Genomic DNA, 17,785 nt, shown 5'->3' with positions numbered 1-17,785 from the left:
AATCTGAGTTATTATTATCACCTGATGAGTAAATCGTATTCATCAAACTGTCTGGATTTGAATTGACAACATGATGCCAAAAGCATACACAAAGTTTAATGTCATCTACAGAACATGGGATCATATCCAATTCTCCCAAAACTGCAAAATATGATGCAGTTGAGATGTATTAAACAAATTTACTTCGAACTTTTACCGGTTGATAAACAAAACATCTAGACTCAATGAAAGCATTATTTGTTAACAAAGATTTTAAAGACACCTGTGAAGAGTAAAAACATTTAAAATTTGGACATATATATAGTTTGTCTGAATGCAGTATAAAGTATACGTCGTACGTATGCAAACATGTTCCAAATAGCAATCATATTGGAGATTTCAGTATGCCAAACACAAACAAACAAAACTCGGTCAAATGCAGTGTAATTTATTGATAGATATAACTTCATAAAGTATGTGCATCGAAAGCTGTTTTACATATATTCGAAATGCGCATCTGGTGCAAGAAAATTGGTACCGTTAATTTTATTACTACCACTGGGTCGATGCCTCTGCTGGTGGACTCTTAGTCCCCGAGGGTATCACCAGCCCACTAGCCAGTACTTCGGTACTGGCATGAAAATACGGATTTTTTGTGTTATAAAAATTTGCTGTTACAAAATGATAGAAATTATTATAAATTAAGGAATGTATCTCCCTCATGCAAAGCTCTGATTCCTTTTACGGATTTGGCTATACTTTTTGGACCTTTAGGATTATAGCTCTGCATCTTATATAAAAGCTTTTGATTTCAAATATTTTGGCCACGAGCATCACTGAAGAGACTTGTAAATGCGCATCTGGTGCAAGAACATTGGTACCGTTAATTTTATTCACCTACGTCAGGAACGCTTAAACCCAAATATTTGACAGCTAGGGGTATGACAATCCTTATGAATGTTCCCTGTTATATATTTAATCATCATACACAATATATGACTTTTATAATGCATGTCTTTAATCATTTACACTTAAGTGCAAAAAAAGAACATTCTTCCAATCAGATAGTTTTTGATTGAATAATGTTTTAGAATGAAAACACCTTTAAGTTAGATATTTGACTTTTTGGTTACATTAAGGCTAACAAATTCTAAAAATATGATTATCATATCCTCAAATGTTTGAACGGGTTTGATTTGACTATACAATATATTTTACTGACCTGGTTGTTCACACTTGATTTGTGCATGCCCAGATCCTTATTAAGTGGCACCATTGGACCATTGCAAGTCGATGCCTACGTCTTAGTACCGCTTAAAATAGAGAACGTCTTGCACGTAAACCATGTTCACCCTGACGAGTATATATGTCGATATTCGTTACAGATCTTAAACATATGGTACTGTTTCTGTTGCTCTCGGTGACAGGTTTACCGCGTGACGTATCCGGATGTCTGATTAGGAAAAGGCATTTCCTTATCATTTTTTGTGTGCACACAATGCATGTGAACTCAACATTAATCTGTTTACAAAAAATGAACAAACAGGCTCCCGACATGGGACAGGCACATACATACAGAGTGTGACGGTGTAAAACCTGTTAGTGAGACCCCAATTACCCCCCTTACCTGGGACAGTGGTGTTAAAGTACAACGTAAGAATGAGCTATAAAAATTAGTTGAAAAAGGCATATATTAACTCATCAGATGGATACCGGAGATGGATACAAATAGAAACACTACACAGAGTGAACGTGGCCGGGTACTTGTTTATCGAAAAGATTATTAGCAATGATATTTGTTTAACAACAAACCCTTATAGTCGACGGTATTACGCTACAATTGTCTGTACATCTTGAATATTATGTGATAATTTAATTCTTCCTTTTTCTACTATATGCTTCTACTTTCAAACGCAATCGTTCTTAACATGAAATATTTGCCACTGGACGTTAGACAAACACCAATCAACATTTGTTACATATTGTTTAATGTTTATTCATATTATACACTTTAAAAGATGTACTTAAGTCAATATCGGTTCTTTCGATTTACAACCCGATATAAATATATTTAATAATAGTACGGGAGCACATGTATTTGTTTTGGTAAAACACGTGTGTTTGTTTATTGTTTACATCAACACGTGTTTTTAGAATACCTGTAATGTTTACAATATATTCCATTGGACAATATTTTGTCGCATTGCGACTTAAAAACAGGTATTCTAGGTATCGTATGATTTTTGGCTCGTGTTTCTCGTGCTTGTTGTTTGATATAAATTAAATGAAATTTATAATGTTATTATTCGAAGTTCTGCCTTACGCCGGTTAGCATACGCCGTACTTCTGCATTGCCTGTATTACCACAATGACAGACCACCGTTCCGAAAACGAAGACGAATTGTTACTACACGAGTCCTCAACTCCTTCAGTTCTTAACAGAGAAGCTGCACGTTCTAGTTTGCCAGTACCAGTACCGTCGACAGCAACCCAACAAAGAGCATCACAGCCACAGATAAGTGACGGCACATTTCAACTGATTACGTCGTACTTCGACTCTAAGATTTCAGCACTGAAGAACGAGTTAGTGTCGGGCAACGACTCCCTAGCCACCAAGTTGAAAAAGGAAGCTTCTGTGAAACAAAAGAGTGAAGGTAACCAAATCCAATTTACTTTCAATTCCGAAGTCCTTGCTGACCTGCATAAGCTGCAAAAACGTCTTATGCCGGAAGATTTCGTTTCTATCAATTTAATTTCTGGACTTATCTTAAAATTGAACAAAAGAAATAAGCTCATCAGAATAGCCGATAAATCTCCTGCTGAGTACGAGAGTGACGAAATAGCATCAGATTCCGATGACGAGAAAAGACTACGTCAAGCTGAAAGCAGAGCACTCAAAACCATCAAGGAGAAGAAGGGTCGTACAAAACCTTACACTAAGCCTTCAGCTACTGTTTCCAGACCTCCTACTAATACTACAGATATGTATTATCAACAGTACAACCAGCCCTTTCGGAGGAACAGTCGCCGTGAGGCCACTTCCTATGACATGTGCTATGAATGCCACCAGTTCGGTCACTGGAGGACAAACTGTCCCAATAGAAGCAGCAAGCAATTTACAACAAGAAACAACCCAGCCACATAAGATAAAAGATAAGTATCTTAATTTAGTAGATGAATATTTGTTGCATGGGCACATGAATATACTTTTAGAACATGTGAAGTATTTTGATAAAGTTAATTTTTCAAAATTGGCCAAAGGTGTCAAAAGTAAAATTGAGAATGGAAATGGGGACAGTGTCAAAGAGACAACAACCCGACCAAATAAAAAACACAACAGCAGAGGGTCACCAACAGGTCTTCAATGTAGCGAGAAATTCCCGCACCCGGATGCGTACTTCAGCTGGCCCCTAAACAAATATATACTAGTCCAGTGATAATGAACGCCATACTAATTTCCAAATTGTACACAAGAAACTAAAATTAAAATAATACAAGACTAACAAAGGCCAGAGGCTCCTGACTTGGGACAGGCGCAACAATGCGGAGGGGTTAAACATGTTTGTGAGATCTCAACCCTCCCCCTATACCTCTAACCAATGTAGAAAAGTAAACGCATAACAATACGCACATTAAAATTCAGTTCAAGAGAAGTCCGAGTCTGATGTCAGAAGATGTAACCATAGAAAATAAACAAAATGACAATAATACATAAATAACAACAGACTACTAGCAGTTAACTGACATGCCAGCTCCAGACTTCAATTAAACTGACTGAAAGATTATGATTTCATCATATGAACATCAGGCACAATCCTTCCCGTTAGGGGTTTAGTATCATACCATCATAACATATATGAGAAAAGTAGTTTATCGAAAAATGTAGCATTTTAGGAGCACATTGGAGCAAGCAAATTTATTATTGATACTATAAAATCAGGATATATGATTTCTTTTGTGAGTTTACCACCCCTATGAAATTCCGCAATAATAAATCTGCAGTTGATAATACTGATTTTGTAAACGAAGCTGTTCTCGAACTTTCGAAAAACGGATGCGTACACGAAGTACCATTCCAGCCTTTTGTAGTAAATCCATTAAGTGTTGCCATTCAAAAGTCAGGGAAAAAGAGATTGATATTAGATCTATCTGAATTGAACGTTACGTTTTGAAAAATAAAATAAAATTCGAAGATTGGAAAGTCGCTCAGCAATTTTTTAAGAAAGATATATACCTGATAAAATTTGATTTAAGATCTGGATATTTTCATTTGGATATCTGCAAAGAGCAACATACATATTTAGGTTTCTCTTGGAACGGAAAGTTTTATTGTTTTGCAGTTTTAGCTTTTGGTTTAAGTTCAGCGCCTTACATTTTTACAAAATGTTTAAGACCCATGGTTAAATACTGGCGTGAAAATGGTGTAAATATAGTGCTTTATCTAGATGATGGTTTAGGTATGTCAGAAGGTTATTCAGAATGTCAAAATATATCTGAATTCATAAAGTCCTCATTAGAATTAGCTGGGTTTTTGATAAATTAACAAAAATCTATCTTTGATCCAGTTCAACGCTTGGAATGGCTCGGATTAATTTGGGATTCGGTAAACTTTAGTTTAGCAGTGTCCGAACGTAGATTAAATGATGCAAAAGAATCGCTTGACAATATTTTGAAAAAAATTCCCATTATAAGCGCTCGTCAGTTAGCACAGTTCACAGGTAGAATTATTTCTATGTCCCCAGTTATGGGAAATGTTACTAGCCTGATGACGAGGCATTTATATTTTGCAATTGAGAACAGAAAGTCATGGGATAGTATTTTAGATATTGCTTACACTGAGTGTGTATTAGCAGAGTTGAGATTTTGGTCAGACAGTTTGACCAATCTTAATCAGAAAAAATTTGTGAATGACACCTTACCGAACATAGTGGTGTATTCAGATGCTAGTAATGTAGCCGCAGGTGCTTTTACTGTAGAAGTGAATGAAAAAGTTTTTCATTCCACATGGAGTGAGTATGAGAAAAACATGAGTTCGACTTGGCGAGAACTAAGGGCTATTCAATTAGCTTTGTATTCATTTAAATCTGTTTTAAAAAATAATACTGTTAAATGGCACCCAGATAATCAAAACTGTGTAAAAATAATCAATAGAGGTAGCACAAAAATGCATTTACAGTGTTTCGCATATGACATTTTTAAATTTTGTTCAAAGGAACGAGTCATTGTACAACCAATATGGGTACCTAGATCAGAAAATTGTAGAGCTGATTTTTTGTCTAAAATGATAGATATAGATGACTGGCAAACATCTCCGGAGTTTTTCGAATTCATGGATAATCTATGGGGTCCTTATACCGTTGATAGATTTGCCAATTTTGCTAATTCAAAATTGAAGCGATTTAATTCAAAATTTTGGAATCCCGGGAGTGAAGCTATTGATGCTTTTACACAAAATTGGAAAAATGAAAATAATTGGATAGTACCTCCAATTGATTTAGTTTCTAAAAGTATAAACCATTTAGTACTCTGTAAAGCAGAAGGTACCCTGATAGTACCAAAATGGCCGTCCTCATCGTTTTGGACTATATTATTTAGAAAAAACATGGAATTTCGTCATTATGTATTGGAAGTCATTGAATTTTCAAGTGAGCAATGCATATTTTTTCAAGGGAACAACAAGAATTCCATTTTTGGCTCAAAGAAATTTAATTCTGATATTTTAGCAGTTAAGCTAAGTACAATATGTACATAACTGTTTTTGATTTTCTGTGATATACACATGAAACACGTTGACAAGGCTATAGAATGATAGCGAGGTCTTTTTTAGAAATTTGACAAGGCTATAGTACAGAGCAAGGTCAGAAATGATTATATATGAAATGCATGTGCCATGTTTATACTTTTTTATTTACTATTTGTTTGAATTTTTACATTTTTCAGATATTTTCAGCGTTGGTAGGTGGTCATCAGACACTCTTACACAACACCAGCACCTACAAAATTTAGCAAAGTGTCTTCCAGAGTTTTGTCTACAATCTAGAGCTGCAAATACGCGAAAGAAGTACAGGTACGCCTTTAACAATTTCTGTAGATGGTGTAATTCGTTTACTCTTAAATCTTTACCAGCATCAGACTACGATGTTTCGTTATACTTGATTCATTTATGTAAAAAACACAAATCTGCATCTGTTGTTGAAGGAGCTTACTATGAAATTAGTTGGTCACATAAACTAGCCGGATTTGCCGATCCTTGTAATTCTTTTTTATGTACATCTATTAAAGAGGGAGTTCATAGGTCAATCGGACATTACATTGTAAAAAAGAAAGAGCCTATTACACCTGAAATTCTGTACCAGATTGTACAAAAATACGGTAACAAATTCAGCAATTTAAATCATAGAAGAATCGCTTGTATGTGTCTTACAAGTTATGCAGGATTTCTAAGATTTTCCGAACTTGTTAATTTGAAAAGATCAGATATACAGTTTTATTCTACTTATGTGTCTTTATTTATCGAAAAAAGTAAGACAGACCAACACAGAGAAGGTAGTAGAGTATTTATTGCGAAGACTAGTTCTATAACATGTCCGGTATCTATGCTACACACATATTTATCACAAGCTAACATAGCAATCGATTCTAATGAATACATTTTTAGAGCAGTATCTTTTCGTAAGAAAACTAACACTTATGCATTAAGGGGAAATGTTCCTCTATCTTATACAAGGGCGAGAGAGTTGTTGTTAGACGCTCTTGGATCTTTAGGTCTAGAAAAATCTAAATTTGGTCTACACAGTCTGAGAGCAGGTGGTGCGACGGCTGCAGCCTCTGCTGGTTTAAATGACAGGTTATTCAAGAAACATGGAAGATGGGCTTCTGAAACTGCAAAAGATGGGTATGTTCAGGAAAACATATCAGAAAAATTAACAGTTTCTAAAAACCTTGGTATATGACCCCCCCCCCCCCCCACCTTTTCTTTCTTTGTAACTTTCGAAAGTATGCTACCCTCACAAGGAGAGCTCATTTCTGATACATGTGTTGAGTTTTATTGTATAAATAATTTATGTTCGTTTAGGTCTGGCGAATTAGAACATAAATATATTTAATAATAGTACGGGAGCACATGTATTTGTTTTGGTAAAACACGTGTGTTTGTTTATTGTTTACATCAACACGTGTTTTTAGAATACCTGTAATGTTTACAATATATTCCATTGGACAATATTTTGTCGCATTGCGACTTAAAAACAGGTATTCTAGGTATCGTATGATTTTTGGCTCGTGTTTCTTGTGCTTGTTGTTTGATATAAATTAAATGAAATTTATAATGTTATTATTCGAAGTTCTGCCTTACGCCGGTTAACATACGCCGTACTTCTGCATTGCCTGTATTACCCCCCCCCCCCCCATCCCCCACCCCCACCCACTATCAACTAGACCATCTATTGTTTTTTATGATGAAAGCAGTAATTTAGTTACAATGATTTATTTAACTTGTATTTCTTGTTTTGTAGATTGGTGTATATTTTGTATATATTATGGATGGCTGACTGTGATTGAGCCAGTATGACTGTTTTTTAGTAGTGTCTCAATAATGAGAATAATCCGTTGTGTGCTTCAAGCCTTGGATGGCTTTGAAACGAACTGTTTGATTGAATATTTGATTTACATTCGTAAATAAAAGTATGCTACCCTCACAAGGAGAGCTCATTTCTGATACATGTGTTGAGTTTTATTGTATAAATAATTTATGTTCGTTTAAGTCTGGCGAATTAGAACATAACTTTCATTTAAATTTATGGCTTTAAATATATAAACATCCGCATTTAACATATGTTTAATAATACTCCCTGTTTAAAGAAAGTACAAAACTATGTATCAGTAAACATAGTAAACGCAGCATAGCACATACCAGGTTCTTATCGTGGTACTTCAAACTGAATAGATCTGTTTTGTAAGTATTGACTTGAATACTTGTGTTGTTTATCAATTTAGTTATGTTGTATGTCTGTGTATGTGTATAAATATATATATATGTGTGTGTGTGTGTGTGTGTGTGTGTGTGTGTGTGTGTGTGTGTGTGTGTGTGTGTGTGTGTGTGTGTGTGTGTGTGTGTGTGTGTGTGTGTGTGTGTGTGTGTGTGTGTGTGTTTAGAGGTATTTGTTCCGAGAGCCAGTGTTATGTTTTTATTTGTATTATATAACTTGAACAATGCAATCGCAACTGTCGTTACTGGTAGCCGCAATTTAAAACCATATTTCATCTTGCATGTCTAAAACAAATAAGTTTACATTTAATGTATAGTAAAGTCAAGTGAGTATTTAAACAATTCGATAATCATGGTAATGCAGTAATTGCTTTACAATGCAATTGGAGAATCAAAAGTATATGTAATTTTTGAAATCCGTTTGGTATTTGTGTCTGATTTATGTAAGTTGTATTTATCCAACATGTCCAAGTGAACAGATAATATTTACTTGACCTGATTTGAAACTTTTCTTATCTTCTTTTGTTGTGTGCAATTGCACACGTTTCTGCAGGATGTGTACCATTGGCATTGAATCATTATACAAGTTCTGCATATTGCTTAATTGTATGCATTACTAAATTCAAATCTAATAATTTAGTTAACTTTTATATTTGGCGTATGCATGTATGGATAAAAAGAGAAGCAAAAAATGGTTACTTAAATGTAAAATGAAACATAAAACATAGCCTAACGAACTGCTAAGGAACAACTACATTTTTTACATAAAAAAGGCGGTTTATAGTTTTCTCGTTTGAAATATTTTACATTGCTATTTCGGGGCTTTTTATAGCTGATTATGCGGCATGGGATTTGCTCATTGTTGAAGGCCGTACGGTGACCTATTATAGTTGTTAATTTTTGTATCATTTTGGAATCTTGTTGAGATTTGTCTCATAATATCATATAAATACATCTTCTTTTTTTTATATAAATATACGACATACATTCGTGAAGAGGAAATTATACAAGCCTCAACAACTAACAGTTATTCAAACAATATTGAAATCTATTACCAGGTCCGTCCATTAGGAATTTCCCGAATTGTCATCGGGTATCACAGCGTATTTTCTAAAAGTATAAATAGTCGAGTCATATTTATATTTTCTATATATAGTAAAGGATTGAATTTAGCTCAGTGCAAATTGTAGTAATTAATCATGAATTCCAAATGGTGAAGTTGAAAGTATCCCTTCGTAAATTTTATGGACGCCATATCGCAACTACAATCACGTCTCCATTTCACGAATGCCATCTACCGAATTAAATTTGTTACTGGATTCGTACTGATATGAGCAATACGATGGGTTCCGCATGTGGGGCTGGATCTGATAACCCTCCAGGAGCACCTGAGATCACAGGTTTGTTTGTAGAGTTTCTGTTCCTAAGTCTTTTGTTTTCTATGTTGTGTTTTGTGCACTATTTTTTATACGTTTGTATTTTGTTTATTAAGCCATGGCGTTACCAGTTTATTTTTGATACTAGTGTTTGGATGTCCCTCTTGTATCTTTCGACTTCTTTCTACACTGTACCTTTTTTTTATTTAGGAGTAATTAGTTTGAAAGCTAGTATATTGAGGAAAATCCAATATTTCTTTGTAAGATATATTAACTCATCATAGACATTTCTTTTAGTATAAAACAGGATGTATCACATGACCTGTGGTCTTGTCTGTTTAACATTGGTGACTGCAATAGCTGTAGTTTTGAATTACACAAAAATGAGTACAATGGATACTATATGCGTTATTAACACTTTTTTAAACCTATATTCAGATTTGTTTTTAACATGTAGTCTTAAGCTTAATTTTTAAATACGGGCTAGGAATCAATATATGTCATTTCGGGGCCTTTTGATATTAACATAATCAAGGACTTTACTTTTAAATTAGTACCTTCGAAGTTAAAATCAATAAGTCGTAGACGACATCTGGTACAGTTACACTTTGTCTACAACATTATAAAGTCAGTATTAAACATGCACAGTTCCAAAGTGTTTGCTTTGAACAAATGATATCCTTATGGTGTATAAGAAGTAAAATGAAAATAAATGTTATGTTTACACAGTAATATCATAGATGCACATCGGAAATAAGAACTAAAAAACACACGAATAAATACAAATGAAATTAGTTTCCAAAAATGGAATTGCAAAGTACTTTACTTAGTATATATTGAGATAAAAGTCTTAAAGTAACGAAATATTATGTTTTGCTAAGTTCATATTGTTAAGTGTTTTATTAAGGAACAAGGGGCGAAAGATACCAGAGAGACAGTCAAACTTATAGATCGAAAATACTAGTTCTGTAGGTCGTGTTTTATTGTTGTTAAAATTTCTTCCTTGACTTTGTCGATGTCTTTTTTATTTGTCCTTTTTGTTATACCCCACCACTTTTAAGCACACTACTTTTTATTATTATTATTATTATTATTATTATTATTATTATTATTATTATTATTATTATTATATTAATTTATTATTATACTTTGGTTTACATTTTGTTTCTCTGAGAAAATTATGGGCATTACCACTAAACACAAAGAGAAACAAACCTGATTAATACCGATTGTTCTTGAATAACCGTCATCGGGTACCATCAATTTGGGAAATAAAATTCTTAAATTTACGGGTTCTAACTTTAAAACCTTTTTTTTACAATAATTTCTCATCTTTTTAATTTCAGAAGAATTATGTTGTTTCTTTAGTTGTTCATATGATTGCTACCTTGATCAATCTGGACTTAAAACTGGACCACATGTATGTAAACTGTCTTATGCTGCTGCATTCGGGCGACGTTTCTATGAAGGAAAGAACATTTTGTCATATAAAGAGTCTTATGTGACAACGAAAAGTATGTGCGGACTATGGTGCTTTAATATGCCGAAGATTTAGGATCTAAAACTATAGTAAACAAAATACGCTGCCAAATCTAAAAAACAAAGTGTAATATGTTGTGTAAAATGTTCAGTACAAGTTATAGTTGTGTAAGAAATACTGATATGATATATAACAATAGTAATATGTTCTCGTTTATTTTTCTGTTATTTTTTTTATTATTTAATACTCTTTCTTTGATGAGTTAAGAAATTAAATATTACTATGAATACCATAAATGATGAAATTCACATTGTTAAAGGTTCATTCGATGCTTTTAATTTGCATTTGTATTAACCTGAAAACCGGGTATGGACATCTTATCTCGGGTTGTCATCATACTTCTATCACTATTGTCAATATCCTTTCTCATTTGAGACAACATCACTGTAGTTAGGTCAACATACATAACTTCTGGAGAGCTGTCAGCTGCATCACTGTTTATTTTCAATTTTGAAAAAATATCCCGCAAGTCGATTAACAATTCACTTAATTTTACCTTCCATGAATTAAAAATGAAATATAAAATGTCCCAAATCAATTTGTACTTCCTACATCCTTTCTTTGAATGAATATTCACACAAATATTTAAGAATAAAGAAATACGAACTACATTATCTGAACTAAATCCATCATCTAACACACTTTATTCATTTCCTCAAATGCCTCAATTCTGTGTGTGGAATATTTGAACTGATGTTGGATTCAACACTTTTAACGCAATGTCGTTGTGAAGTACTTTTTCTCAAGCTTGAGTCGGTATAACATTGTATTTAGCAGTTATTTGACCCTTGATTTTAACAATTCCAGTCATTTCGTTTTACTTTTTTACATTTTTTCGACTTAAACAAATCATTTCTGACCTAGCTGAAATATCAACTAAATGAGTCAAATTAACCCAGAACAAAGAACTTTATATAACACAATTTTCATGTATATTAATAGTAGTTCCAGTAAGCAGTTTCATCTTTCAAACCAATCACTAGTATTCCCATCTGTTTCATTAAATCAGTTCCAATGGTAGCAACCGAGTTTTTGTATGCATGGACACTTCAGAATTAACACTTATCTCATCTTCAATAATAATAGTAGTAATAAAAGACTGACCAGATGACATAACAATCTGGAATTTATATGTTTCTTTTTATCTATATTTTATTCAAAAGTTAAATATATGACACTTTGTCGTAATTAAGTTAATAACAACCCCCCCCCCCCCTAATAAATGAGAGTTTATTATTTGCACAATTGGTCTGGAGATCGTACCTATTTCAACCATGTTGTCTACCTCAACTCTGCTGTTGTAATACACTACATTTTGAATCGCAGTACCGTTTAATGTGGACTATTTAATGACAATAATGACAAATTGGCTTTTCATCTTTTGACCTGAATTTAAATTTCTTCCTTTATAATTAGAATTCCCTTGCTGAAATTTTGTTGTACTTGTCCGTCCTCGAGCTCGTTATGTTTGACTACTACCCATATTACAGCAAATTCCAACGAGTATGAAGATACAGGTATATTCTTTGATTAGCTTCCTTACTAGCTCAACCATGAAATGGTTATTACCTTAAAATTTGGAGGAGCATAGCACCAATTCATCATCCAATGAAAACACTCATATCAATGGCCTATTTATAATATGTATGTTTCATACAAACAGGTTTTCCTTAACAACTTTGCAAATTGAATTTCATTTCCTATAATAGTCTTTGAATGAATTAAAAAATTATTTGTATTACAATAAATGAGAAGCGGAGTTACGGTTTATGTTTTGTTCAAGGAGGATGTACCCATGTGTTGATTCAATGCTAAACAAATGGAACTTTTATAGAAAATCCACAGCATTTCCCCTTGTACTCTCATAGCTGGCAATTTGGTGCTTGATAGATAGAGGATATTGCAAGCAGTGCTAGCAATGATTTCTTTAAAACAAGTTTATGAATTTAGAAATTGGTTTAAACAAATAAAGATATGGACCAATTCAAGTACACCTTCTAGGGTGCGCTCGACTCTCGTGACTTTTTTTTTAATTTAAAGGTTGTTTAGGACTTTGTGTAAACAATAAACGATAGCACATCATAGAAAATCAAGTGAGTAATCTATGATTAAAATTTTATAAAAATATCTGTGGAGTTTCTACAAAAATCTAGGTTTATTTGCCACAAAATCCCGTTTAACTTTTAAATGCAATGAAACTATAAATAATAATGCTTGCTCGAAGTTTCCCCTTTGTATATGTACGAAATGGCCCATCTCTATTATTCATTATCTTTGCTGTTTTTATACTATTGCAGTTTGAAAAATTCGTAATTCAAAGCTACAGAAGTGGTCATAAACTATTCCCGCCGAGATTGTACCATTGTAAAGTATATACACATACATTTGTAACTGGATTTATAAATGAACTGAGTAATTGATTGAAATAAAATTGGCAAATCAAACACACCTACACCATGCTTGTGAGTAGCTCAAAATTATCAATTAATTTTAAATTTAGATTGAAAACTCATTTTTAAACTAACTTGTAAAACTAGTTTTACAATGTTTTTATTCTGTCACCAGTTCTGATTGGTTCTTTGTTTAACTATTGACTCCACCCAAAGACTTGTGTACCTTACCTAATAATGATTTCATGATTGAGCTAGCAAGGAAGCTAACCAAAGAATCTACTGTAGTTTCATACTCGTTGGAATCTGCTGTAACTTTTTCTCTCGATCCTATCTGATTTTCGTGCTGCATCTTCAAGTTTCTGTATCATAATTGCAGCGTAACAAATGCTACACTAACTTTTCAAGTGCGCACAAGACATTTTGCACTTGTGAATGCATGCTCGTTCAAAGCTTTGTGTGTCGGTCATTATAACGAACTGCCTATGTATATCTAGGGTGAAATGCTTTTAAAAAGATTGTCCATGTCTATCCTGTCGTGCTTGTCAAGTGACGAACCTCCATGTCCACCTCTTGCAAGTGTTCAAATTGCATTCCCGTAGACCCCAACACTATCTACAACCAGATGTTTTATCTCTCACTTTAGTAGATTCTATTAAGTTCTTTTGGGGAAAATCTGTTTTTCTAACTTCTGAACCGATGTATCAATCAAATATCTGGATCCTCAAAATTGTCAGCTGTCCTCCCCTCAAGAAAGTCGGCAACATTTCTCCTTGTTTATCTTCACTCCAAGAATTTCTATGACTTATCCTTTAAGTTAGTGTGATCAAACTTTCGGGGATATAATTGACTACTCCTACACATCAAGATGTTTAACTTAAGGCAAATCACGGCGTTCGTAGGGGGGAAGATGAAATTTAAGTTCTGACTGAAAGGCACAGATGGAGCAAGTGATACACTCCGGATCCCCTTTCTGGTTTTCTTTGTGTATCCCATAGTCATAGACTTCAATTACAGTAACAAATTCAAGTACAACTTGACGAAACACTATCTGGTTATCAATTGTTCTCTTAATATTCAAAGTCACTATTTGTTATTTATGGATTCAAATGTTTAAATATCCGAAAACGCATAATGATAATTGTTCTAGATGTATCAAACTTAAGACACAAAATATAAAATGGAGTTTAAGTATAACAAAACTTTCAGGTCAAGGTACATTAATGGAAAATACGATGAAAGGATGCGTAGTCTTGTTAAATTAAAGTATACAAGTAAATCGACTAATATGCTGTTAATTATAATTTCAATCTAGGAAAAAAAAATATTCAGAGATTCAAAAGTTCACATATAAAACAAATGTTTGAAAAATGCGATAGGCACTCTCGGCCTACCAGTGTCTATATACTATAAGAACAAAAAATCACGCAACAGTGTCAAATACTGTGCGGATAAAAACAAAGCATGAATGTCAGATACTAGACGGAAAAAAACCACGCACCAGTGTCCAGTATTGTGCGAAAAAAACACGCATCAGTGTCCAGTATTGTGCGAAAAAAACACGCATCAATGTCCATTATTGTGCGAAAAAAACCACGCACCAATGTCCAGTATTTTGCGAAAAAACCACATACCAGTGTCCAGTATTGTGCGAGAAAAAAAACACGCATCAGTGTCCAGTATTGTGCGAAAAAAAAACACGCATCAGTATATAGTATTAATCGGACTATAGCCACGAAACAGTGTTCAATACTATGCGTACAAAACCCAGGCATAAGTGTTCAAACTAAGCGGCAAAAAATATCACGCAACAATATACAACACTGTGCGGACAAAAACCTCGCATCCGTGTCTATTAATAGCTAGCGGACGAAAAAACCCGCAAACAGGTCATAGAATGCAGCAAAAGAATTAAAAACAACAATAATGCAACACATTTCCAACTTTATTCGAATCCAACAATCATATAATATTATAAATCGTCCTGAATATGCATGAAATATTAGCCACTGTACTCTAAGTAAACAATAATGATCAAAGAATCAATTGTTATATATTGCATCTTGTTACCTAAATGTTTATCTTTATTTTACGAATGAAAATCAATATCGGTTATTCCGGTTTATAGCCCGAAATATAACTTTCTTAAATTTATGGCTTATATACAAACATCCGTTACGGTATTCGATAATATCCATTTTGAACAGAAAGTAGAATACGTTTATCAGTAAACGTTGCATTTCTGATTAACAAATAACGGATTACCCTTATTTTGCAGAACAAATCATTTGCAAAACAAGTCAACAAATACATAGCATAACAGTTAAATTACATGTTTTCATCCAAGTGCATCAAACGGAACGGTTTTTATTACAATCGATTTGATTTGTAAGTATGAAATTAAATACGTGTGTTAGTTATGTACTATGCAGAATACATGTGTATATGTATGTATGTGTGTGTTTTTGTTTTTTGAACATTTGTAGAACAGGGAACTCAGAAAGGCTGTCTCTATAAACAGCTGCAACTTTAACTTCATTTTATTTGAAACAAACAGGTTTGCGTTTTAATTTTCAGCATTCAAGTGAATATTGAACAGATCTTTACAAATGTATGTTCCTGCTTTACAATGCAAATTTAAAGTACGGAGTGTTCGAAACACGTTTTGCAATTTTTCAGATTTATGGAAGCTTTATCCATCCAAACTAGGTACACATATATATACGAAAACAATTGACCTGGTTTGAAGCCTGACTGATCTTCTTTTGTTCTGTGCAATCACACACGTGGCTGACTGATTTTTACCGTTGAAATATATACAAATTAAGCTTATTGCAGGTATAACTAAATTAAAATCTTTTTTTAAAGTTTACTTTTATGTTGGGCTTTGCATGTATGAGGATGGTAAAGGGGCCGGGTTCCGAACACGGAAACGCGTGCATGAAATAAATATCACAAAAACGCTGCACAGAAAATAAAAGTAGAGAAAATCAAAGCACTAGAAATATTACGAAATAAATACCAGTAGTTATTACTCAGCCACTCTTGGAGATCATGCAGTCATTTTTATGGACATAAAGACCCTTAAGTCTTTGTATTAGTCCTGACTTACTTTTTTAATAATAAAATGCTGGACAAGCACGTGAAATTATAAGAGTATCGATATGAAACACGGAAAATTAAAAGGGGAAAGGAGGACTAAGTTAGAAAGCGAGTATATTAAGCAGAAACCAACACTTTAATGAGATACATATTTCTTATAGTATGAAACAAGATGTGTCACCTGACCTGTGGATTTGTCTGTTTTGCATTGGTAATTGCATTAGCTGTAGTTTTGAATTACAAAAAAGGTGAGTAAAGTGGATGGCATTTGCGAAATTAAGACTAGTTTAAACTTATATTCACATTCTTTGGTGACCATGGCCATTTAGTCTAAAAGCTGGTTATACGGTATGGGTTTTACTTTATATGTTGAAGTCCGTACGATGACCTATATTTGTTAATTTCTGTGTCATTGGGTGTCTTGTGAAGAGTCGTGTCTCATTGACAATCATATACCACATCTTCTTATTTTGATAGGACTGAACAAAGATCTTCTTAAATGAACACTTGTTTCTTAACGTTCATATTGTTCAGTGTGTTTTTATGTCGTGTTTTAAGACTATTGTTTGAGTTTTTGTCCATGACTTTGTCGGTGTCTCATTATTTTTTTTTTTATATTAAGCCTCTGTTGAGCACACTACTTTTTATTTTCTTTGTTTTAATCTATAATTGTATTTTGGTTAACATTTTGTTTATCTAAAACAAATATGAGCATGACCCCTAAAAACAAACAGTAACAAACCTGTATTATTCAGATTTTTCTATAAGATAACCGTCATCGGGTACCAACAATTGGGGAAAAAATGCTTATTATTAATAATTTGACGGGTTGTAACTTAAACATTTATTTCATGATTTTTTCTTATTCTTTCAATTTCAGAAGAATTATCTTGTTTCTTTAGTTGTTCGTATGAGTGCCACCTTGATCAATCTGGACTTAAAACTGGACCACATTTATGTAAAATGTCTTATGCAGCTGCATTCGGGCGACGTTTCTATGAAGGAAAGGATATTCTATCATTTAAAGAGTCTTATGTGACAACGAAAGATGTGTTAAGTATGTGCGGACTATGGTGCTTTAAAATGTCAAAGATTTAGGATCAAGAAATAAAGTAAACAGTTTACGACGGCAAAAGAAGATAAGAAACAGTTTGCCTGCCACTAAAGTTAACGATGATTTTTATAGCTTTTTCGTACTTTTTTAGTCTATTCTTCCAGTATGAAATGAAGTAAATTACTTACATTGTAGGTGCAAGAATAATGCATACACGTTGTTAAAGAACTGTGTCACTGATAAATACATTTAGAATAATCTATAAACTTAAGAATGTAAAACATGCAAATGTTTGATTTAGACTTTTATTGGATTCAATCTGTATTTGTGTCGACCAGTCTTTCCTGGAGCTCTTTT

The 17,785-nt window shown here is 33.4% G+C and overlaps 1 protein-coding gene, 1 long non-coding RNA gene and 1 pseudogene across 2 annotated transcripts; all 3 read left to right on the top strand.

The window, feature by feature from the left end:
• The first annotated feature begins 2,055 nt into the window (after window positions 1–2,055).
• Window positions 2,056–3,124, top strand: LOC143074048 (uncharacterized). Its single transcript, XM_076249598.1, has one exon. The coding sequence runs from the start codon at window positions 2,348–2,350 to the stop codon at window positions 3,122–3,124; it is 777 nt and encodes a 258-aa protein (XP_076105713.1). The 5' UTR covers window positions 2,056–2,347.
• An 829-nt stretch (window positions 3,125–3,953) lies between these two features.
• LOC143074046 (uncharacterized) lies at window positions 3,954–6,932 on the top strand (annotated as a pseudogene).
• An 896-nt stretch (window positions 6,933–7,828) lies between these two features.
• LOC143074547 (uncharacterized) lies at window positions 7,829–11,130 on the top strand. The gene is made up of 2 exons (XR_012977929.1): window positions 7,829–7,933; window positions 10,689–11,130. It is a non-coding gene; the product is annotated as an uncharacterized LOC143074547 (long non-coding RNA).
• Window positions 11,131–17,785: the final 6,655 nt, after the last annotated feature.

The sequence above is a fragment of the Mytilus galloprovincialis genome, chromosome 5, assembly GCF_965363235.1.
Source record: "Mytilus galloprovincialis chromosome 5, xbMytGall1.hap1.1, whole genome shotgun sequence".
NCBI lineage: Eukaryota > Metazoa > Mollusca > Bivalvia > Mytilida > Mytilidae > Mytilus > Mytilus galloprovincialis.
This window is presented reverse-complemented; position numbering and strand designations above follow the sequence as displayed.

Coding starts and splice junctions, on each gene's coding strand:
- LOC143074048 (XM_076249598.1), top strand. CDS start 2,348: ATGACAGACCACCGTTCCGAAAACGAAGACGAATTGTTACTACACGAG.